We start from the raw sequence: 25262 nt of genomic DNA on the forward strand, positions 1-25262 counted from the left end.
ATTTACTGTATTTTAGCAACCAAAGTAGGACAATATAAGTATAAATCCATTTCTATAATGTAAATCAATTTCTTTTTTTTTTAAAGATTTTATTTATTTATTAGAGAGAGTGGAAGGAGTGGCAGAGGGGAAGGGAGAGGGACAAGCAGACTCCTCACTGAGCGTGGAGTCCCACGTGGGGCTCTGTCCCAGGACCCTGAGATCACAACCTGACCCCAAATCGAGAGTCGGATGCCCAACGGACTGCACTACCCAGGTGCTCCAATATAGATCTATTTCTATGGTAAAAGCACAAATCCATTTTTTTCCCACAGAGCAAAAGCTGTGTTCAGAATGCTGTGAATTCACAATTTAGAAAAAAAAATTAATTAAACAAAGCCCAGTGGCAAAATGGGATTGTGGCTGAATGGCAGGTTCATCTTCGAGGACAGGGCTAATTGTTCTTTATTTTTGCAAGACTCAGCATGAACTAGGTTGTGTAAGATGTCTGTGAATTAAAAACAAAACAAAACAACTTCTAATTTTCTACCGGTACATTATTCATTTAAGGAATGATAAACCCTATTATTAACCCCAGGCCTGATTTCTTTCCAAGGGGAGAATGGAAAAGTGCTGGACTGCTCTGGAGTCTTTTTAAGCTGGAGTATTCCCACAGTCTTTCTGTGTCTTCTGTGACACTGAAGAGTACAGTTCTTCCTTAGATAATAGGACATTCTGCATTTTTACTTTGATGTTTCCTTGTGATTAGATTTAGACTATGCATTTCAAGTAGGAATACTACAGAAGAAACATTATGGTATTACCTCTGGAAGCACACCATGTCCAACAATTCTCATTAGTGATGCTAATTTCATCATCCTGAAAGGGTGTTTTCTGATTCATTTATTGTACTGTTACCTTTTTTCCCCCTTTGCAACTAATAAATGTTCTGTGGGAGGCACTTTAAGACCATGCAAATATTCTGCTCATTGTCAATGTTTCTCCCTCGATTTAGCATTATGGATGATCCTTGTCTGATCCAGTCTTTACTGTGGTGGTTGCAAATGATTTTCCAACTTCGGCATTTACCAGTTGGCATTCTATTATAAATAAGAGCCTTTCCCCTATTTAAAAAATCTGTTTATTATCTATATGGTTATACCAGTTCCTATTTTTTCAGAGGTTCATGATTCATAACTGTACTTAAATTTATAGTGCTCAAATTGTGCTCCACTGTTAGGGGAATCCCCGTCCACTTGATTTGGACATCCTCAAATGGTATTTGGGAAGGATACCCCATATGTGCAGACCTTGCCCTGCAATGACCCTTCTCTCCTTTGTGGCCCCTGGAGTGTCTATAAATAAGTCCAGGGTCACGGCTGTCTCTGTGAAAAGTACCAGTAAGCTGAGGTTTTTGGAGTCTCTTTGCTCCTCATTGAACCCAAACTTGAACCTCAATATCTTGCCTCATAGCAAGTGGCTACCAGAGGAACAGCAGAAGAGAGTACATGAGGATGTGAATGAGGAAGGAGAAAGAACAAAGAGGCCAGACCTCCTTCCATGCGAGAGTGGGCCCAGGACCTAATGGGACTAAAAATGGAGAATGCACCTGTGCTAGGACATGGGACACAGTGTCTCAGAATCTGACCACTCCAAGGCAGTCCTTTTCTCTGTGGGCTCAGGATCAGGCTCACCAGTTTGCCTTTGGTCAGAGCTATGGCCTCATCCTTGTCTTTACGGGTGTTTAAGAACAAGACCCATCTCATCTCCCCCTTGGACTCCCAGCAGACCTGACGTGTGGCCCTCCTCCACCAGCAGTGCTTTGGGTTCCAGGGCCACTTGGGCCGTGGGTTCTTAGACTGCATGCTCTGTGTCGTCTTGTGTCTCTAGGGGGCATCTGATGAGCTGTACCATTGTGCTTCAGTTTCCTTTAATGCTAAATGAGGGAATAGAATTGGGATCTTTAAGATCCTCTTCAGCTTTAAAATTCTCTAGTTCTGAAAATTGATGTAGGAATTTTACGTGCTTGAATTAATATTCTCACATATTTGTCCTTACCCATCAACCCTACATATCCTGCTCTGTGTCAAGGAAAATAGGCACTTGGCATGGGTTATTTTCCTTCATAATTTCTTACCCCCCCAGATTATCCCTAATGATAGAAGTATAATCAGGATGTTAATTAATACATTTGCTAGCTATAACAGAGAGATGTGTAGACACAAAATATTCTCACAATTAAAGGAAATGAATTTCTGTAATAGCCTGATAAAGGCCAAATTTCTGAGTTCTTCCTAGGACTATATTAAGTTAATGCTTACCCATAATGAAGCCACTCCAATCAGTTTCTCATTTCTTCTTCACTCATTTTGAAGGATTATTCTGGCGATGTTGAAAGTGCTATTCACATTATTTCCTTTAAATTTTTTTATTGTTATGTTAATCACCATACATTACATTGTAGTTTTTGATGTAGTGTTCCATGATTCATTGTTTGTGCATAACACCCAGTGCTCCACGCAGAACGTGCCCTCTTTAATACCCATCACCAGGCTAACCATCCCCCCACCCCCCTCCCCTCTAGAACCCTCAGTTTGTTTTTCAGAGTCCATCGTCTCTCATGGTTCGTCTCCCCCTCCGATTTACTCCCCTTCATTCTTCCCCTCCTGCTATCTTCTTCTTTTTTTTTCTCTTAACATATATTGGCTATTCACATTATTAATAATTAGAGCTTTTATCAAGAGACTGGTTGCTTTCCTAAGTCATCTAACCATCTGCAGCCTCGGGTGTGTGTCCGTTTGAGTGGACAGTGAGGGTCCACACCCAGACCTTCCTTATGGGGCAGGAACAGTGTTTCCTATACAATCACACCAACTACTGGGATTATTAATTATAGGGGATTTGTCCCCAGTATTTATAATTAATTTATAACAGTACCTTTTCTATAGTTTGTGTGCTTAGAAAGTTAGGAGCTTCTGCAAACTCAAGAGTCAAGAGTATTCAGCTTAGGAATCACTGTCTCAGGTCAAGGCTTTTGGTTGTCTTCCTGCTGACTTTGGCCACAGGCAGTCAGTGTTCCTCCCCCATGTCATTAAATCCTGCACAGGCTGCTGGCCTAAAGGAGAGCTTGATTTGCTGATTACACTGTAGTTTGAAAGCCTCTTCATCTTTCTCCAACAAGGTAGGAGAAGTCTGCCTCTGGAGAATGTGAAAAAGAGGAATAATGAAGTCCCCAGTCTCTCTTAACCTAAAGCAATATCGTTATTTTGAGTTGTTTTCACGGGCTGTTCTTTATACCTGTGATGTAATTTTTCAGGACAAATATGGTTTCCTGCAGAACCACATGATATCTATTTGAGTTTCTTTCTGGACTTCAAAGGGAATGGTCATCAGGGGTATTCATTTGAAGGACAAGGATCAGGAGTGTGTGAAGGGAGGTTCCTGGTGGTTGCCGCAGAGCCGTCCTCTTGCACATTCATTTTGACAGTTAGGAAGGACGTGTGTTTCATTGTGCCGAGACGTGAGCAATAGATAGTGAATGGATAGTGAATGGCCCGGGAGAGAGGGCCAGGGTTGCTGGAGAACCTGACAGATCTACACTGTCATTCATAATACAGAAGGGACACCTGCATGAAGATCATCTGCCTCTTCCTTCCTCTCTTTTGGGTGAATGCCCTTGTGTCACATGTCTGCATCCCAGATTCCTCCTCTCTTTCAAGTCTTGACTCAGTTGTCACCTTCAAAATGAGGCTTACCCTGACTGTTCTGTTTAAAATTGTAGCCCACATCACACGCATCCCTTTTACCCTGCTCTACTTTTTCGTTTTCCTCTATTACTTCCCCTCCCCTAACACACTGTATGGTCCTACTTACTGATAATGTATATTTTTAGTTACTTCTTTCTCTCCCTGTTGGAATGGAAGCTCCATGTTTGTCTGTTTTATTCACTGGTGTATTCTGAGAGCCAAAATAATGCCTCGCACATGGTAGGTGTTCAACTATTATTTGCTCAATGAATGAATGAAATGAATAAAGTAAAAAAAACATTCACAGATAGCAAATAAACTAAAATAGGGTCTTGGAGGAATCCTGTTATCAAGTTTGGTATAAGAGAAAAAAATTTCCATACTAAAATTGGACAACAGAAACAATGCTTTCCTGAATGGTTTATGATAAATTTTGTCAGCTGGAAAATCCTAAGGAATGGGTTTTCCACCAGTGCTTATTCTTTTAAGAGTCTGTCTCTTTGATTAAAAAAAAAAAAGTCATTTGTTTCATATTATTCACTTTTGGTACCACTGTATTTAAGTGCTGTGTAGGTTATTTCAAATGTGATGGTTTGCAGAAGGTTGTGTTATTGTTGGTGAATGGTGTTCTGCTGGCTTCTGGAAAGTAGGGCGATTAGCCAAGCAGAGCCAGGGAGTGAAAGAGGAGAGGAAAGTAAACCAGGGGCCAGGGCTAACTAAACTGGGATTCTTTAGGAGGAATGACTGAAGAGTCACTCTGAGGGCCTGTCAGTTTAACTTCATAATTGCTCTACATAATTAAATACATAAATGTTGAGGAAACACCGATTAAAGGCTTCCTGAGAGAGAAGCAAGCCTAATTGGAGGATCTTATTTTGTGCTCCATGACTCACAGTGTTTCCAACTGTCCCCACATCACTATTTTGTCTTTTAGCCTCCCCCAAGTGTTTCTTCAGTTTCTCTTGACCAGGGCCTCTTTCTGTAATGTTCTTTCTCTACTCCATAGCAACTGACATTCAGTGTAGTCTAGTCTTGGTAACTTATCAACTCCTGTGTTTCCATTTCATATGCGGAGCTTATAAAGCTGAAATTGTAGGTCAGGCTGTGTACACGCTAATTATCTGTAAATCCAGGAAAACTTCCCATGGACCGTATGAACCATAGCACACACCTCTTGAATGCCTGCCCTTAGTTAAAGAGAAAGTTATGGATGCTCCTCCCATGTCACTTCTAAGTCTCTGTCCTCAGGGGTCTGTAGTGCCACTCTTTGAAGAAGATTACTTCTTCTTTACTCACTGTTACTTCAAATTGGCTAAGGGGTCTTATCTGTAGGGGGCATGGTCCTTAAAGATTTTTCCATGTCCTAACAAAGAGCCTCTACAAACCACTGAGAGATGGAAGGAAGCAAAGAACATTATGAGTCATTTTAGTAAGAATAGTAACCTACAAAAGTCTACTATGTATCTGAAACACACCGTTTTGAGACCTGGTAACTAGTACTGTGGCCCCTGATTCAGGTTTGGTATTTGAGTTTTGCTCCCTGATGTCTGGTGAAGGGTCTGGACTCCAGGCGCATAGGCTACAATAGGCCTTCAAGTTATATTGGGCCTGAATGCAGTGGTGGACCAAGTAATGGTTTAGGAGAGAAGAGAAAGAAAAACATGTTAAACCAGGGCAAAACTCTGGCCTTTAACACATTTGAAAGAAAGAAAAGGCATCTCTGAGCATCTCTGAGAAATTACAGTCACCATCAGGCACTCTGCCAGATATAATGACCCCAAGTTGACATGAGTAGAAACATGTCTCTACCGATGTCCATGGACATCTCCAGTTGGAGTTGAAACACTCTTTCATAGACTTGGTTCTCAGGAGAATTCTCTAGGGGAGGGCCCCTTGGATGTGAACATGGAGACTCAAATACCAAACCTAAGAATTTTCATATTCACCCAAGAGTTGGTATTCTAGCCGAATCAAACACCTCATAAAATTTCCCAGGTTTGACATCCCTGCATGGCCTCAGGCAAAAATCCTTAATGAGACTCTTACTCAAAACTAATGTTCTTACAAGGGAACACAAAATGGGAAACAAGGACCCACTGACCTGATGGTGGCTTTACACCAGAAATTTTAAAGGAGGTCTATGGCATTTAACCTGAGTGTCATGTCTTAATTGTTGTCAAGGGTAAACTCAGTAATAGAGAAAGATTATGGAGAACTCGTCTAAGAAAAACATTCCATCATAGAGAATTTTACTTTCAACCTAGAAAAATACTTAAAATATGAAATTACAAAATTATTTTTTTCACACCAGAAGACAGAAATAGCACATTGTAAAGAGCACCGGGGGGGGGGGGGGGAGCTTCATATAGAAAACATTGAAAGCAGACATTATGTGTTTAAGCTTATTCATTATGCAGCCATCTCATAAAACCTGCCCAAAGACACCATTTTTTTATGAGGTTAAATATAGTCCTTGATTGAAAGTGGGAAGAAATGGGAGGGAGCCACAATTTCTTTATGTGCTAAGTCCTCGGTGAGCTTAGTCCATGCTGGCTCAAGCCTGGTTCAGGCCGATCATAGCAGGACCCCCACCTTCTCCCAGAACTGGCCTCCCCACTGCATTCTTGAACTCTTGCCCCTTCTTCATCCTTCCTTTAGGTAAGAGTGGGATCTTTCTGGAAGGCAAATCTCTACCCAGGTGTTCCTTTGCTTTAAACTGTGTAATGGCTCCCTAGTGCCCTTAGGATAAACTCTAAAGTCCTGTGATGTACGGGCCTGTTCAGAGAGGCAGCACGAGGGCAGTGCTTACCACCATGGGCTCTGGGCCACACTTCTGGTTTAGGATGTCACCTCAGCCACCTAGCACCTGAGAACCCTTAGCCAAGTTATTTACATCTTTGGGCTTAAGCTCTCTCAACTATAAAATGGAGAGGGTGATGCTGGTAATACAATCCTGACAGGGTTGTTCTGAGGATCAAATAAGTTCTAATACTAACCGTTCACTATTATTATTTATTTTCTGCTTTCCATTTGCCTCTGCTCCTATGCCCTTGCCCAAAATATTTGGCAGATACTGTCCCTGCCTTCATTCTTCTAATGGGACGTATCGTCTCCTTTTGTCTCTATTTCTTATAAACTCTGTCCTCTGCCTGGAATGTTCATTTTCTCTCTCTCTCTCTCTCTCCCTCTCCCCCCCTCCCTTTCTCCCTCCCTCCCTCCCTCCCTCATCTATCTGTATCCTCTACATCCACCTACTACATCTTCTGGTTAACTCTTCCTCAACCTTCAAAGCTCAGATCAGAGCTCCTTTACTCGGAGCAGCCTACCCAGATGTCACATTCTGTATTGTATACGCTCCCAGAGCTCCCATTCTTCCTTCTATCCTGTCATTTATCACACAGTACAGTAGGTCTTTCCCTACCCCGGTGAAAGAGGGATTATATCTTGGTCATTTCTACATACTCACTGTCTACATCCTGTATGCTCATGGATGGATGAGGGAGTGTGATCGAGTGACAGGGAAGCTCCCAAGGCAGTCCATTTGGTCATAATCACAATTACGCTAAATCTACCTGAATATACAATCACTCCATCATGTTTTCTGATCCATTACTTGTCCATATTAATTTTATCTGGTTCCCTGTGCCATCCCCTCCTCCTCCTGATTGGTACCCTCTAAGCTTGCTCCTGTCTGCCAGTCTCTCAAGTAGACACTTGAGATTGAGAATGACCCTCCGGGTATGGTCTAATGATGGTCTAGTGAGCACAAAGAGACATTATTAATTCTTTTGTTCCCCTGCTAAAGCAGACAGATGCTAAGTTTGGTTTGTTTGTTTGTTTGTTTGTTTTGTCTCACAGTTCTGTTGATTCATGAGCTCACTGTCTAGGATGACTGCAGTGTTTTTGGCCCGAGCGAGCAGCTGGGAACATGGAATTGCCATCAACGACAGGGAAGGCTATGGGAGGAGCAGGTGCAAGGGGTCCATCAGGAGTTTAATTTTGGATGTGCTAAGTTTGAAATTTCTTCTAGACATCCAAGTGGAGATATTTAAAAAGGCAAGGAGATATATGGATCTGGAGTATAAGAGAGAGGTCTGAATTGGAAATGCCATTTTGGGAGTTTTAAGCCTATAGATAGCATTTAAAACTCTAAGACGAGGTGGTGAGATGCCCATGGAAATAAGTGTATGGAGAAGAGGATCCAGGAAGAAGGAGCCCTGGCTCTGTGACAGCGACAGTTTGGAATCAGCCAAGACATCTGAGAAGGAGCAGCCCGTGAGGTCTGAGGGAAACCAGGAGAGAGTGATGTCCTGGATGACTGAATGCAAGTCCCCGAGGATATTTACATAATAGGTTACAAACTTAAAATGTCATCTATTATACAGATTTATATTAAGATAAGCATATAGTAAATATTTAATAGACATAAATCTTTACATAGGTATATAATGAGAAATTTATATAATGAATTGCATCTGGGGAAATACCAGAAGTTTGAAGGCCTGAGTGCTGGGCCCAGTTCTGTTGTTCTTATTTCATGGACTCAGGCAAGTTAAATAGCCTTTTTTGAGCATCCTATTTTACTCATCTGGAAAGTGGGGATTTTAATCCTTGCCTCACTCCGAGTTATTGTGAGAATCAGTTGAGATAATAGATATAGATATGGTTTCCTAGTACATACTCTATATATATTCACAAGTGTGTTTATATGTACACACATATGTACATATGTGTGTATATGGATACATGGGACTCAAGATAATTGGTATATTGTAAGTGTCTGTTGAATCACTTAGGTTATGACCTGTTGGTAGGTCATATTCATTTTAGTGGGTTGCAAACAGCTTTCTGAAAAATGGAGCAGAATAGAAAATATCGCTATGAATTGCTCAGAGTAAAAATAAGTAAGGTTTCTTGAATATATATGCCTGTAGTAGTTATCTATTTCTGTGTAACAATTACCCCAAAACTTAGCAGTTTAAAAGAATAAGCCTCTATTATTTCTGGAGGCCAGGGGCCACCTCGCCAGTTGGTTTGACTCAGGTTGAAGACAAGCTTTTCGCCAGGGCTGTAGTCACTGGGACCTGCTTCCAGGTCACTCCTGTGGACCGAGGGGGTGCTCAGCTCCTGGTTACATGGGTCTTTATTAGGGCTACTCATGATGTCATAGCTAGCTTTCACCAGAGCACAAGATCGGAGAAAGAGAACCAGAGAGCATCCCCCAGACCGAAGCCACAGTCTCTTTTATGACCTGCTCTCAGCAGCGACAGATCATCACTTCTGCCATGATTTCACATAGACCAGTCCTGGCACAGTGGGGACCACACATAGGTGTGAATGTCAGAGATGGGGACCATTGAGGGCCATCTTGGAGCCTGGCTACCACAACCTCTCTATATCTGTGAATGCTGGGTTGAGCTATGAAATATGTTTGTTAATGTGGGTCATGTAGAAAAAAATGCTCAAGAAATACTGCTCTGTGGGGCAGAGGTGTCCATTAGTTGGCAGAAACCTATTTCAGAAGCTCTGCTGTTGATACTCTTCTCCTCCCATGGCTAATTACCACTGACTTTCAGATCATGAATGTTAACACCAGTGAGTTTTGCAATGAAACAATCCAACTGAAGTCTGAATGGGCTGTGTGGGACTGCTTGTCCCTAAATAAACTGATCCTGCACTAGGGTCCTCTCCTAGTTCCCCTGTCTGATTTCTGTAGTTCTGTATCTTTTACCTATCTGACAAGTACATTTTCTGTTTGTGAGCTCCCACTTCAAACCTGTGGCGATATGTTATGAACAACTGTGTGGCTTGACTCCAGTTTCCTGTAGATCCAGGCTCGTGGTGGTAGTTATACACGTTCTGCCTTTTTTTCCTACTTGCTCATTGGCATGTGACTGTCGTCTAGGTAGTGAGCTTGTGGAAAATTCTACCTGTAGATAAATGGGGTAAACCGAAGCTTTTATGTTTGGGGAGGAGGGGTTATTACATGTATAAAGGTGTGCCCTACTTAAAGGAATCTTATAGAATAATTACCGACATGACTTTTTGTATAACTTGTTATACCCTGCTGTGAAAAATAAATCTGTTTTAGCTCTCCTAGCTGGTATTTTTTGGTTTTGTTTTTGTTTTTTTACAAGCATAAGTGACTGAAAAAGAACATACCATCTTTGAGGTACTAATAGGCTCTAAGCCGGCTAGAAGTTTCTAGTTAAACAGTGAAGAGACCAGTAGAAAGCACAACACTAAGTAGAAACATATGGCCACTGGCTCTTAATTTAAAACTGTGGGAGTTTCAGAACGGAGTAGTTTCTTGGGATGAAATGAGCGCTACCAAATAATTGGGAGCCTTCTGGTGTGGTATTTATTGTTTGTGCTTGGGAATGCTCATTCTTGTCAGCCCGGTGGCCTTTGGTCTTTTCTGACTAGTTAAGATCTTATGACTGAGGGCTTTTCCTCATCTGCTAGTCATAGGGGAGGACTGGAGGATTGTCACTCTCAACAGGCTCCCAGGGATAGAGGCCCTTTTGTTCTTGGAAAGGTTCTCTGGTAGTATGCTGGGCTTATTATAGTTTGTACTTTACTCATTGGTTGTCTCCCTAAGTGGTACGCTATTACAAGCAGGCTCTTTGCAGCACCTGGCAGTATCTGGCCCAAGGTAGGGGCTCAATGAGTATTTGTTGGGAAGAGGAGGGAATTAAATTCTTTATTCTCTTGAAAGGGCTTATGTTCAGAACAGGGTTTGTGGTGTAGTATGCGTACGATGCTACTTTTCCTTGGTGTTTCTATTTAAGGTAGTCTATTTGAATTTTCCTTGAAATTTGTGAACTTTAAATTGTTGGAGACTATTTACAATGTAATTCCTATTTTATGAAGTAAGATCTCTTTTGCTTTTGAAGCCCCTGTCACTTTTGGTAACATCCAAAGGGAGAGGGGTTTAATTTTAGTAGCACAGATGCTGACCACTGACAGCTTGAGTGAGCAGGTTGAGGACAGCAAGCTAAAGAACTTTGAAGATCCCTTTAGGTTCCAACCCACACATCCCTGAAGGCCAGATTCCTGGTAGACCAAACAGCAGCATCAGTCAGTTGCAAGAAACGACTTCTCTGTCTGGAATGCTGTCTGAACAAAGAACCTCTGGTGAAGTTGCTCTAGGCGTGGCCTCCTGCCCTGGCTCTGGTATGATAACTATGGAAAACAAAAGCAAATGTTTACGTGGTGGTTTATGAAAAGCCAAAAGCTTTTGTGTGTGTAAGCTCTCTGCCTTGCTGTCTCTTGATTTGAGACAATCTGATTTCCTTGCTGGCTCTGCTATGCTGATCAGACTCGTGCAGTTTGTCCTGTGCAGTCCCAGTGAGAGCATTTGTGTCAGGCTGCTTCGAGCCTCAAGCCTTATGCCATGACACAGCCCTGCAGAACTCCAGCCCCATCCCTGTCACCGTGTCTGCGCTCCTGCCTCTGCTGGATTGTGATACGGGTTATTCTCCCATTGACAAATTGTTGCTGTATGGCCCCCTTTATTTTGGTCTTTGGATTTCAATAAAGAGAAGTTGATGGAAATTTATAGAAGGAAAAATAGTCATATTCACTTTGATTAGCTGGAGCCATCTAGGTGAAAGAGATGCCCAAGGAGAAACTAAGAAGTTTTGCTACTAATTAGTGAGTATAGGAGAGGCTGCAAAGACTTGGGTATGTGGTTGTTTTTAAACTCTGGAATCTGATTATATCCTAGATAGTCAAGTAGGGGGTAAATACCAAAGAGGCATTCTTATCAAGGCTCTGATATATAACAGATATGAAAATAAAATGGGAGGAAAAGGATATAGTTTAGTGAGAATGAGACTAATATTGAATTTCTTTTATTTTTGTTTTTTGTTTTTTATTTATTATGTTAGTCACCATACAGTACATCATTAGTTTTTGATGTGGTGATCCACAGTCCATTGTTTTCGTATAACACCCAGTGCTCCATGCAGTACGTGCCCTCCTTAATACCCATCACCAGGCTAACCCATCCGCCCACACCCCTCCCCTCTAAAACCCTGTTTGTTTCTCAGAGTCCATAGTCTCTCATGGTTCGTCTCTCCCTCCGATTCCCCCCCTTCATTTCTCCCTTCCTTCTCCTAATGTCCTCCGTGCTATTCCTTACGGTCCACAAATAAGTGAAACCAGATGATAATTGACTTTCTCTGCTTGACTTATTTCACTTAGCATCATCTCCTCCAGTGGCCCTTCTTTTCACTACATCTGTGTCTTTGGGGTAAATACCCAGTAGTGCAATTGCTGGGTCCTAGGGTAGCTCTATTTTTAAATTTTTGAGGAACCTCCACAATGTTTTCCAAAGTGGCTGTACCAATTTGCATTCCCACCAGCAGTGTAAGAGGGTTCCCCTTTCTCCACAACCTCTCCAACATTTGTTGTTTCTTTCCCTGTCCATTTTTACCATTCTAGCTGGTGTAAGATGGTATCTCAATGTGTTTTTGATTTGAATTTCCCTGATGGCTAATGATGATGAACATTTTTTCATGTGTCTGCTAAAATTTGTTATTAAGTATCACTTTTAGGTGTAACGACCATTATTTTTGAATTTCAGTTATAGTAAAGAATCTTTTGTTTCCCTGTAAAAAGGAGGAAAAACCTATGTACCTCACTCCAGTTAAATGCACTTGAATTTCATTTCTGTCTTTTCAAGTTGGTTGGCTTTGGATTACTGACAGTGGAAGAACCAAATGTTTGATGATTCCAAGGGGCAAAACTAGATCATTGACCTAATCATGTGATGGCAATTTTCCAAACCACAGTGGGCAGCTTCATCAAACACATATCATGAAGGATCCCTCATTGTAATGTTGTGTCTACAAGAGAAAAGCTATATTTTCAAATGAGATTTTAATAACATGATTGGAAACATATATGTAGAGAAAACATTATCAACTTTTAAGATTGTGTTAACGTTTGCTTTGTATTAAATTTTTGTGACCTGGTGGCATTTTTTGGGTGAGTGTTGACTTATTGCTCAGTTCCCAGTCCCCAGCCTTTTGAGGCCTGACCTACTTTATTGTGGCTTCTGAAGCACTGGGTGTCTTGGGCCCAGTTTACTTTATAAATAGAAGCTGAGACCCATGTCTCTGCATAATTTTCCTGAAGGAGAATTAAAAGGCAAAAGTCAGATATTAGTCTGCATTTGGAGATAACTCAGTAGTTGGGTTGTCAAAGGCCGCCCAGGGGGCAGGATCTGCAGGGCCTTATCAGTAGTGCCATCAGGGATGTGGATTTCTCTCCCTTTGTCTTGCTGCTTCTGGTTGCATTGTGGGCATGAATGCTGCCTGGAAGAAAGAAGAGCATTCTGTCACCATCTCCTATGGCTCTGGAGCCAGCTGCCCTTCATCTCAATTCCAACCCAAGTGATGTTCTGTGGGGGTCGCTGCCAGTTGGCTTCCAGTGGGAGCAGCCTAAGCGCTATCCACTTTTCTCTCATGATAGCTTTGCCTCGTATTCTGTTAAAATTCTTGCCTCCACTAAATCTGCTGGCATTTGCACCCATCACCTGTCACAGTGGAAAATCCCCCCTCAGATAAACGAGAAACAACCTCATTTGTCTCACTCGCAGCTACTACCCTTACCCCTCCTCTTCAGAACCAAACTGATCATAAGAGTTATTTATATCCCACTGTCTCTGCTTCCTGTCCTTTTCACTCACTCTGCTCTGCTCTGGTCTGGCTTCCATTTCCACCGCTCGATGAGACTGCACTTGTCAAAGCTGCCGATGACCTCCACATTGCCAGATATGTACAGGAGACATTTTTACATGAAGAGATGAAAAGCAAGATGAACTTAGACTCTTACCTCACAGTGTGCACAAAAATTAACTTAAAATAGATTAAAATAGATTAAAGACTTAAATATAAAAGCCAAAAAAAAAGAGAAAAAAATCTTTAGGACCATGAGTTAGGCGAAGATATTTTACATAATGATACCAAACACACAATCTGCAATTGAAAAAAAATTGATGAATGGAATTTTAAAAATTCAAAACTTTTGTACTTCAAAAGATACTTTTTTTTTTAAGATTTTATTTATTTGACAAAGAGAGAGCAAGAGCAGGAACACGGCAGGGGGAGTGGGGGAGGGAGAGGGAGAAGCAGGCTTCCTGCTGAGCAGGGAGCCCGATGCGGGACTCGATTCCAGGACCCTGGGATCATGACCTGAGCCAAAGGCAGACGCTTAATGACTGAGCCACCCAGGCGCCCCCAAAAGATACTTTTAAGAAAATAAAAAGACAAGCTACAGACTGAGAAAACATTTTCAAATCACCTATCAGACAAAGGAGTGTTTCTGGAATATCCACGAGGATAGGAACTTAGCTGTCTTGTTCACTGTTGTATCCCAGGCATCTCTTGCAGTGTCTGACATCTAGCAGGTGCTCAATAAATATTTGCTGGATGAATGAATGCATATGGCATTAATGCAGTTTGGAGAAGAGCCTTTAGGAACTTCATAAAGTCTGAGGAGGAAAGAAAATAATCTTGAACATTTGTAGAAGGTTTATGAGCCACTTGTTCCCCTGTATTTGTTCCTTGTTGTGCCGTGGGTATTATCTCTGTGCCACAGTTATAAACACCGGGACGTGGAGTGGTGATTTTTCTGCCCATGGTCAGATATTATTAAGTGAGACAGCCAGCCGGAGCTCAGACCTTGAATTTCTAATTCCACATCTTGGGAGATGTGGTTTCTACTGTAAAGCTCTTCACTCCTGAGCTCTTTATGCCCAGAACTGGTACCTTTTCTCTTTTTCTTTCTCCGACATTGTGAAACGCCCAGATGTCCAGGCTTTTGGGGCTGTTTTCCCAGAATTTGCTCCCTAATAATCCGATGGCACACATACTTATCTGATGCAGTGAAGAACATGTCCTGTGAAAACTCAGCACTGTTTTTTGTTTGTTTGTTTGTTTGTTTTTACTGTTTGCCTTTTAGAATTTGTCTTCGTGGGCTGCAGTTCTTACTTTCTACTTTCCCATCAGACTTTGGTATTTTGCCAAATGTGCTTTGACTGTCAACTGGGGTCTTACTGGCCTAAGTTCACTTTTACTTTTCCCTGATCCCCCAGCATCAGTTTTTTAAAAACGTTTTTGTTCAAATTCCAGTTAGTTAACATAAAGTGTAATATTAGTTTCAGATGTACAATACAGTGATTCAACATTTCCATACAACACCTGGTGCTCATCACAGCAAATGCCCTCAATGCCCATCACCTATTTCCCCCAGCCCCCACCCACCTCCCCTCTGGTAACCATCGGTTTGTTCTCCATACTTAAGAATCTGTTTCTTGGTTTGCTTCTCTCTCTCTTCCCTCCACCCCCCCCCACCTTTTGCTCATTTGTTTTGTTTCTTAAACTCCACATAAGTGAAATCATATAGTGTTTATTTTCCCTGACCGATTTATTTCGTTTAACATAATACTCTAGATCCATCCATGTTGTTGCAAATGGCAAGATTTCATTATTTTTTATGGCTGAGTGATATTTCATCGTGTATACACACACACACACACACACACACACACACACACACACACACACACAGACACACACACACACCACATCTTCCTTATGCATTCATGAGTCGATGGATGGACACTTGGCCTGTTTCTATAATTTGGCTACTGTAGATAACCCCCAGCATCACCTTTTATTCTTGACTGTCAGCAGGCTCTGAATCTCAAATTGATATGCAGGTCAGGTCCAGACAGGCCCAGACAGTGGAAGGAGTGTAAGGGAGAGGGAGCCCCTGCAAGAGGCATCCTGAAGGCTCTGCCTTCATGTGACGTCTGCAGAGGGAGATGGACATGGTATAACGTGGTGCCACTTACTATGTGATGTCGTCAGGAAGCCTGTTGCCAGTCTGGGGCATTCTCCGAAAATGTACCAATTGAGACTGGGAGGAAGCTGTGTGGGGACACGTCGAATGATGAAATAGGGTCTCAGGGACTGCTTGCCACAGCTCTGCTGCTGGTGGTAGAGGTGTTTCAGATTACCTCATCTTTTTTATCCCATTTCCTAGTCTGTCAAGTGAGGAAGGAGGTCCGTGCAGACAGACTTGAAGGTCTTTTCCATTCTCTGAAATGAAGTGAGGTAGCCCAGCCAGAAGTGATCAGGGCTTCTAGAGTCTGGCGATAAACTTTATTCTCCTAGTCATTTTGTTGGTTTTTACTTCCAACTAAGTCCGTTTTCACACTTCGCAGGCGGGAATGGGAGGGCTAAACTTTGGTGGCCCACTAACCGGGTGACCACGGCTGGAGAGGAGACGCTGAGGACTGTAGGTTGAAGACATAGAGCAACGTGGTACTTAACGCGAACGCTGCCCTGCGTGCGGCCTGCTACACAGCCATAACAACCGTGGTTCTAAAACGTACCTCACCAGTTCGATGGCATTGGCAGCTTCTGGCCACGACTCCTTGCTGTGTTTATCCCTAGCTCCCAAACAGCCCGGATGAGCCTGGGAGGAACCGGGAGCCCGCAAGGCAGGCAGCCTGGCAGGGCAGAGCACGTCCTTGAACCCTGTGTGGTTCTGCTCCGAGTTCTGCCATGGACATGCTGTGTGGGGCTGACCCCCTCTGCCAAAGCGGAGGTTGCTGCCGGGGTAAACACACGTGCAGCTCTGTGTCAGGCGCAACAGGCCTAATTCCAGCGGCCTGGGAGGCTCTACAGGCACGGCGATCATAGTGGTACTAAGTAAGCGTAAGCAGCTGAGGGGGCGTCGGCCCAGGCGCGGTTGCGAGTGTGCTGAGGGTCATCGGAGCTTCTGCTGTGCCAGAGCGCGTTCGGACTGGGAGGCGCTTCCTGAAAGTGACTAGGACAGGGACTCAGAAGCCTGAGGCTAGGCAGACCCTTGGATCTGCATTCCAGCTTTCTATGCGGTGGTTCCCTCTTCTCTAAACACCCTCATAATCCATGCTCCCGCTCACCCTGTGATGGGAAGTTCACGGCCGTGGGTAGGACATTGCAGCTTGTTCGAAACTGCCTTTTTATGTAGCAAGCTGAAGCTGCCTCCCAGTGCTGCTCCTGGTTGACATTCAGACAACGAAAAATTCTATACCGCATCCATGCATAGAAGACTTCCTATTTTTTGATTTCTGGAAGGAACCAAGAATAATACACGCAAGGTCACTGTTTCTCATGTGTCTTGAGGCAGTCCTGGCTTACCGTGGGCTGGTAGCTAGGAGAGATGATTTTCTCAGAAGGTGCTAAGAAGTAATGTGCTACAGTTTGCTGGGCATCTTATTTCAGGAGAGAAGCCCCATTTCTGTCTGTGGGTATTTTTATATATTTACATATGGTACTTGGCGTATTAAGTAACCACTTTGGGCATCTTCATTCTGCAGTACCGTGCCAAGTGCCAGAGCAGAGACATCGGTGTCCTGTTACAAGACACCGTTCACACTTCGGTTTGCTCACCATGTATTTACTGAGAATCTGCTTGGTGGCTGGCTCTGGTTCTTGCCATCGTGGAGTTTGCAGTCCCTTGGGGGATAGAACATTTGTTATCACTCGCACTGTATTGAATCTTGTTGGCTCTGCCATCTCTTAACTAGGCTCTACTTCCCTTGAAGCAGGGGTTCTGGGCTGTGCATCACTGAATTCCCACTACCTGGCACATGGTAAATATTTGTGAAACGAGTCGGTGGCTGAACACACGAAGGGAAAAAGCAAAGACTTTGGCATTTGGTACTCTGAGCTAGATCCTGATGTAGCAACTTACTGGCTATGTGATAAGGGATAAGGACATGAGGCTTTATATAGCAGGAATCTACTCTGGCAGGTGGAGAGGACGAAAAGAGGTAGTACCCAGAGGGCCTAGCCCAGAGCCCGGCATACAATTCCAAAATAAGAAAAGAAAAGCATATTCCCTTTTCACTGTATTTCCTTAAGGCACCTTTTACATCTACACAGAAAAATTGAGTGAGATAATATTTCTAGACTGCATTGGTTGGCTTCTGTTTTGAAATTAAAGACACAGCCCTATGTGAGGGGGCACCCCTGAACCCTTTGGAAGGAGTCCAAATCAGCTTTACTGTGGTCAAGAGGAAACCCGGTGTTTCGTGTGAGGCAGGTTGAAGAAGTTCTGGAGACAGACGGTGGTGATGGTTGTGCAACAGTGTGAGTGAGTGTGCTTAATGCCACTGAGCTGTACACATAAAAAATGGTTCAAGAGGAAGTTTTGTGTTATGTGGATTTTGCCACAATAAATTCATTAAAAAGACCCCAAACCATTGCCATGATTTCCAGTTCTTCCAGCAGGTGAGCCGTTCTCCAAGTTGAGCCAGTCACAGAACATCGTCATCCCCTCAGTCTGGATGCAGGCCACCAAGCATTACTGTGGAGCCTCCAGAAGCAGCTGAGGCCTGGCGGAGCCTTTGGGTTGCCTGGTGTGAAACTGCATGATGTGAGGCACTCAGCTCTTTTGCAGATTATTTTTCCCTCCCTCCTTCTCTCCCTCCCTTCCTCCTTCCCTCACTTCCTCGTCCCCACCCTGCATGAGTCTATGAGCAAGTCTTTGTACTCAACCACAGAATCTTCTCTGAATCCATCCCTGTCTCCGCCCTCATTTCCAGCGTTTCCATCCTGGGGTGAGTCCCCGTCACCTCTCAGCTAGACGACCGTGGCTCCCCGCCCGCTTCTGTTCCCATCCTTTCCCTTCAGGACAACCAGAGTGTAATTTTTGATACATAAATCAAAGCATACCACTCCCTCACCCCCTAAATGAATAAAATTTAAACAAATGAAAAAAAATACCGTTCCCCTGTTAAAGACCCTTTAGTGCTTCGCATCGATGTTACAATGAAGCCCGGACTCCTTCTGTACAGCCTCCTCAGATCTAGTCCCGGCCCCCGTCTACCTTGTCTTGTCCCGGTCCTGCTGGCCTGCATCCTTTCCTCCAACCTGCCACATTCCTTCCCACCTCGGGGCTCTACCCAGCTGTCCTCCTGCCCGGAACACTCTCCCTCTGGTCTTTGCGTAGCTCATCCTCTCTGACTGTACAGATTTCAACCCAAGTGTCACCTCATCAGAGAGGACTTCCCTGAGCGGCTGTGTGGCCCGCTTCTCTGTCCTGTCATCTTGTGTGCATTCTCTGCTCTCTGATGTTATCTTCTTTATCTAAGTGCTTATTTATTGTTCATCTCTCCCACCTAGACTGTGAGTGCCATGAGAAGTAGGACCTTGTTACGTTACTCTCCACCCCCCGCCGCCCCCATCCTCAGGGCTAGATCGATACCCGGCACTTAGAAGGCTCTGACAAAGTATCTGTGAATGAATGTCCACACAGATGAACTGACGTAGCAAAGGAGTAAGATGTAAATACCTGTGAGGAAGTTCCATTTTCTTCCCCTTAACGTTTTTCCTGGTACGTTTTCTGATGCTAATCCCCATCCTTGACCTTCTCCATTCCACTGGTTTCCAAGTGACTGTTAACTCATTATAGTATTCTCCATCGTAAACTTGCCTTACACAGGATGCTTAAAGACCCTCATTGTCCCGGCCCCAAATTCCATCCGTGACCAGTCATGTTTGCATAAGAAGAAATGTTCTGAAACACAATCCCTTACTTCTGTATATTTAAGCCCTAAACTTTAGGGGACACCACGGCAACAGGTGAAGCTGGGCACGCACTACTGTGTACTGGTCCTTCTTACTGAGATGCCAGTCAGGACCAGGGCAGGAAGATACCTTCCCTGCCTGGTGGCCAGATCCCGCTCCCCTGTAGGCCCTGCTGGCTCTCGCATGCAACTTCAAGGCTGTCTATGAGGCCTCCACGGAATAATTGGTCTTCCTGCTCTCCTGCCTGTTTCCTAAGCTCTGTGCCTGTCCCTCAGCTTTCCAGCTGTACTACCCTTTACTCCACTGCTCAGGCCCTGGCTGCGTCCTGGATTCAGTGCCCTCTCTTCGTGGGCTGCATAGTGAGACCTTTTATTTCCTTTTTATGTGGCTTCCTTCTCCTACTGAGTTATCGGGAATTGGGCTTCCATTAAAACAACTCTTAAAAATTGGAGGGAAGGAGATTACTATTTATTGAGTACTCACGGGTTTACCAAGCACTGTGCTAAGCCCTGTATTTATGTTATATCACCTAATTCTCATAACCTTCCATGAGTAAGGGATCTCCATTTTCCCATGGAAAACTCGAAGCCCAGAGGTTACATAACTTCCCAGAGCCTGACTTGATTCTAAGACCCAAGGGGACGGATGGCACCTGCGGGGCAGGTGTGCTCAGGGAAGCAGAGCAGGTGGGCTTGCCTGGGGCAGGGCAGCCACGTTGGAAGAAGCAGAAATCAGGGCAGGTGGAAAGGGACCTGTTCTTAAAATGAACAGTCATTTTCAATTAGTAATAATGAGAGGCAGTGAGAGCCTGTGCTTTTTAGGGGGAAGAGCAAGCAATTCATGGCTTGACTTGGCAATTCCAGTTTGACTCCCAGATTTGTCTTTTACTAGCTGTGAGCACTGCAAGTTACTTACCCTCTGAGCTTTAGTTCCTGCACTCATGAATGGAGATGCCAGTACCAGCCTCACTGCAGTGGCTTGTGTATGTGTGCACTGAACATAGTAGTTGCCACCTTCTAGATACTAAGTAATCATTTCTATGAATATAATTAGGTTTCTCATTACTCCCTCAGAGTCGGCTTCCTCCCTCCCATATTGTGGTACTCTGTGATTCCTTTCTGTGTCTACTTTATGCTATGATTCCAGCAACAGAATCTGATGCTTTCTGTGGCTCATGTCACTGAAAAGGCTGAATAGGTTTGGATGAATGAAAGAAGCTGAAATCTTTGTTCTAATCTAAACATACTTGTATCTCCCATATTGCAGATCCTGGCGAACTTGCGATTGCTATCTGTCATATGAATATTTACTTATGTGGCCGAGGAATATAGCCGTGGTTTTGGTTGAGAGGAGGGATCATTTCTGTCTTTCATTTTTTTCAAAAATCTGTGTTAAATATGATTGTAGGAAGTACTTAGCCTCTCCTCAGGTCAATGTAATATCAACTGAAACGAATCAGCTAACCCTGCAGGTATATCTCCCTTTAGAGCTCTTTTCAGAAGACTTATGAGTAAGTAGAATTTATGTATCTTGAATTCCATTTTCCCTGAATCATGTGATGACTTCAGGTAAGTGACACAGGGAATGAGGTACCTTATATTTTGGCTTTGTTGCTCTATTCTCTTCTACCCCGTGTCCATGACCGGTAAACAGATTTTGAGCACATAAAGGAAGCTTGCCATTTAAAGGTACCCAAAGGAATCCTATTTTAATGTCAGTAATCATCTGCTCTATGTCAGGTGAGGTGAGGTGCCAGGCGTGCTGGGATGTTCCAGGGACAGGGGAGGGGTGATGCTGGGAGCTAGGGACAGTCAAGGCCTTGGCAGTCAGGCCCCACTGTAGGGTGAATTTCTGTGTCTGTTGCTCATTGTCTGTAGGGACAGAATTAACTCAGGCTTTACTTGGGCAGATCGCTAACCCGGGAGGCCGGTCTGTTGGGTGGGACACAATGACCGCCATCTAGGTATTAGGAGTAGTGGTCATGCGTGGTGGGCAGCAACATCGTGGTTCCAGCCACCCAGTCTTTTTGCTCACAGCCAGACCCAAAGGGGAGAGAAAGACCCTGGCTAAGTGGTCAGAGGTTTAGGGGAAATAAATGAGCTAATTAGAGAAACCAAGGCATTGCCATTCATATGGATGAAGCCAGTTTGGTGGTGGCAGGGGAAGCCAACTCTGAAAGGGTCCACCACTGCCCAGTGTTTACTGGCTGCCCGGTGTGAGGCTAAGCACAGTGGCCGGCTCACCAGCATGTTCATGGAGCGTCTCTCCTCCCTTCCCTCCCAGGGCCAACCCAGCTATGGACAGGGTTGCTCTCTGGTTAAAAGCTCCAGGGACTATGGCCGGGAGGGAAGGGACATGGAAGGACAGAGCTGACCCTTCCCCACCCTACCCCTGTTCTTAACTTTGGCCAGCATGGTTTTGTACTTGTAAAATATTTCATTTATGTTTGAGCGAGGGAACATCTGAGATAACCAGTGTTATAAAAGGGCTCACCTGTTGTCAAAGTGGTGAAATCTACTTTTATGGCCTTTTTTTTTTTTCTAGAGAGAGCGCATAGTCTTGCTGAGACACTTTTGCTTTCATAGAGCAGTGGTTCTGCGTCAGAATCACCTGGAGGGCTTGTCAGATCTAATTGCTGGGCCCCGCCCCCAGAATTTGTGCATCAGTATGCTGAGCTGTAGGGCCTGAGAGTTTGCATTTCCAGCAAATTCCCAGGTAATGCTGCTGTGGCCACTCCGGGGGTCATACTTTGAGAACCACTGTTAGAGAGTGATTGATTGATTTACCATGCTCTGAATGTAAATTTCATATTTTTGGTCAAGTCCACCATTGCTGTACATTTCTTTTACTGACATACTTGTCTGTGTCTTCTTTGGACAGGTATTTTGATGTTGGACTGCATGATTTCTTAATCAGGTAAGCCCATAATTTTTATCCTAGCTGTCATTGAATAGCATGTCTGTAATGGAAGACTGGGATGAAAATAAAATCCTTTTTAAATATCTTGACAAATAATGGCAATTGTATACTTGTCTAAAAACTCACCGCTAACACTATGGTTTTTTGGGCCTCTAAGAATTGCCCATGAAATTATCCTTTTTTGAACGATCAGAGGAACTTCTGTTTAACGGGGTTTATATCTGAAGTGATTGTTTCCCAAAAGCTTGGACAAACTTACTCCAAGTGCTGGGCTCATGGAAAGACAAATAGAAAAGTGAAGAGTGCCAGCTTGCATACATACATTAAATAACCCACTTTTTTTTTTTATTATGTTAGTCACCATCCAGTACATCATTAGTTTTTGATGTGGTGATCCATGATTCATTGTTTGCGTATAACACCCAGTGCTCCATGCAGTACGTGCCCTCCTTAATACCCATCGCCAGGCTCACGCATCCCTCCGCCCCCTCCCCTCTAAAACCCTCAGTTTGTTTCTCGGAGTCCATAGTCTCTCATGGTTCATCTCTCCCTCCGATTCCGCCCCTTCATTTTTCGCTTCCTTCTCCTAATGTCCTCCACGCTATTCCTTATGGTCCACAAAGAAGTGAAACCATATGATAATTGACTTTCTCTTCTTGATTTATTTCACTTAGCATAATCCTTTCCAGTTCCATCCATGTTGATGCAAATGGTGGGTATTCATCTTTCTGATGGCTGAGTAATATTCCATTGAATATATGGACCACATCTTCTTTATTCATTCACCTTTGAAGGGCATCTTGGCTCTTTCCACTATTGTGGACATTGCTGCTAATGAACATTGGGGTGCATATGGCCCTTCTTTTCACTACATCTGTGTCTTTGGAGTAAATACCCAGGAGTGCAATTGCTGGGTCCTAGGGTAGCTCTATTTTTAATTTTTGAGGAACCTCCACACTGTTTTCCAGAGTGGCTGTACCAACTTGCATTCCCACCAACAGTGTAAGAGGGTTCCCCTTTCTTCACAACCTCCAACATTTGTTGTTTCTTGCCTTGTCAATTTTTGCCATTCTAACTGGTGTAAGGTGGCATCTCAGTGTGGTTTTGATTTGAATTTCCCTGATGGCTAATGATGATGAACATCTTTTCATGTGTCTGTTAGCCATTTGTATGTCTTCTTTGGAGAAGTGTCTGTTCATGTCTTCTGCCCATTTTTTGACTTGATTATTTGTTTTTTGGGGGTTGAGTTTGAGAAGTTCTTTATAGATTTTGGATATCAGCCCTTTGTCTGTAAGTGTCATTTGCAAAAATCTTCTCCCATTCTGTGGGTTGCCTCTTTGTTTTGTTGACTATTTCCTTTGCTGTGCAGAAGCTTTATATCTTGATTAAGTCCCAAAAGTTCGTTTTTGCTTTTGTTTCCCTTGCCTTTGGGAACATGTCTTGAAAGAGGTTGCTGTGGCCGATGTCAAAGAAGTTACTGCCTGTGTTCTTCTCTGGGATTTTGATGGATTCCTGTGTCACATTGAGGTCTTTCATCCATTTTGAGTTTATCTTTCTGTATGGTCTAAGAGTATGGTCGAGTTTCATTCTTCTATATATAGCTGTCCATTTATTGAAGAGACTGTCTTTTTTCCATTGCATATTTTTTCCTGCTTTGTCGAAAATTATTTGACCATAGGGTTGAGGGTCCATATCTGGGCTCTCTATTCTATTCCATTGGTCTATGTGTCTATTAAATAACCCACTTAACCAATTTTCTCTCCACTGAATTTAAGCTTTTAAAGTTGAATCTACTGGTTGTGTTATAGTCCTGCAGCTCCAACCTTGTTCATAATTGGAAGAGATTACAGATGGCACTTTATATCCTAGTTCATTGGTGATTTTTACCAGAGTTGGCTTATGGGGCATATTAATTCCAAATAGCTATTAAATCAAACAGAGGTTAAATGGAAATATACCAGAATATTAACAGAGTTGGTAAAAATTTGCATGATATTTTTTCTATCAACTTTGCTGTATTTTCTAGATTTGTTTTTGTATTGAGCATATATTATTTTCTAATAACGGTGAAGAATGATCATTAAAAAAAAAAAACCTCTTGTCAAAAATATATGTGAGAAGCAATAATGGTTGCTGAAGGACTGTAAGTTAGTGATTACAAGGGAACTAGAGATTATATAGAGTGATTTGCTTTCTGCAAATATGAGACTTTAAATGCTAATTCTTTTTTTTTTTTTAAAGATTTTATTTATTTATTTGAGAGAGAGAGAATGAGAGCCAGAGAGCACGAGAGGGAAGAGGGTCAGAGGGAGAAGCAGACTCCCTGCCAAGCAGGGAACCCGATGTGGGACTCGATCCCGGGACTCCAGGATCATGACCTGAGCCGAAGGCAGTCGCTTAACCAACTGAGCCACCCAGGCGCCCTAAATGCTAATTCTGAGTCTGCTGATAAACAAGCTGTAAATCCCATGTGATTTCTGGATAGGTGGTATAGTAGTTTGGCTCTCCACAATGCATGACCATCTTTCTGTGGGCAAGATGCTGTCTGAGGGGAAATGTACATCACTGGCATCACCTTTATCCTAAACGTACAGCATTTACGCTGTGCTGCATCACATACCATGGTGTTCCAAGAAAGGCCATACGTACCTTGACATTTCTCCAGGGCCTCATCCAAGGCTGTGCACTGAAATCTTTTTGGCTTACCCTAGATCCAAGGAATATGGATTTTCCTGGCTTTCTCCAGGATATCACACATAGATGGTGGTGTGTTAACCACTACCCTTGACACATTAAGGGTAAATGCATTTTAGCAGGAGGGATAAAAGACCAGCGTTCACCGAAAAGGCGGACGTGAGAATGCCATATGTAAACTGACGAGAGAAAGCTGGGAGGGTATACTTGAGTGGGTGGTTTGGATTTTTGAGTTAATGTCTTTGGTACTTTGTACTGCTGCCATGCCATGGTTCCTACAAGTGCTTGTGACAGATGCAAGTCTGTACTTGCTTCTGTTCTCTAGTAACTT

The 25262-nt window shown here is 43.3% G+C and overlaps 1 protein-coding gene across 6 annotated transcripts in view; it reads left to right on the forward strand.

The window, feature by feature from the left end:
- HHAT (hedgehog acyltransferase) overlaps positions 1-25262 on the forward strand; it is a 328768-nt gene that overhangs the window by 158726 nt on the left and 144780 nt on the right. For 5 of the 6 annotated variants that reach the window (XR_015766435.1, XM_088016786.1, XM_088016787.1 and 2 more), the window contains one exon: positions 22199-22234. The exons of the other annotated variant lie outside the window; for it this stretch is intronic. Coding sequence is in view for 4 of the 5 variants with exons in the window: in XM_088016786.1 (XP_087872912.1) it covers positions 22199-22234 (36 nt within the window). In the remaining variant the exon portion in view is untranslated. The remainder of the gene's footprint in view (positions 1-22198; positions 22235-25262) is intronic. 6 annotated transcript variants of the gene reach the window in all.

This window comes from Eumetopias jubatus, unplaced genomic scaffold (assembly GCF_037043125.1).
Source record: "Eumetopias jubatus isolate StellerSeaLion01/CBP00866 unplaced genomic scaffold, mEumJub1_p1.0 scaffold_12, whole genome shotgun sequence".
Lineage (NCBI taxonomy): Eukaryota > Metazoa > Chordata > Mammalia > Carnivora > Otariidae > Eumetopias > Eumetopias jubatus.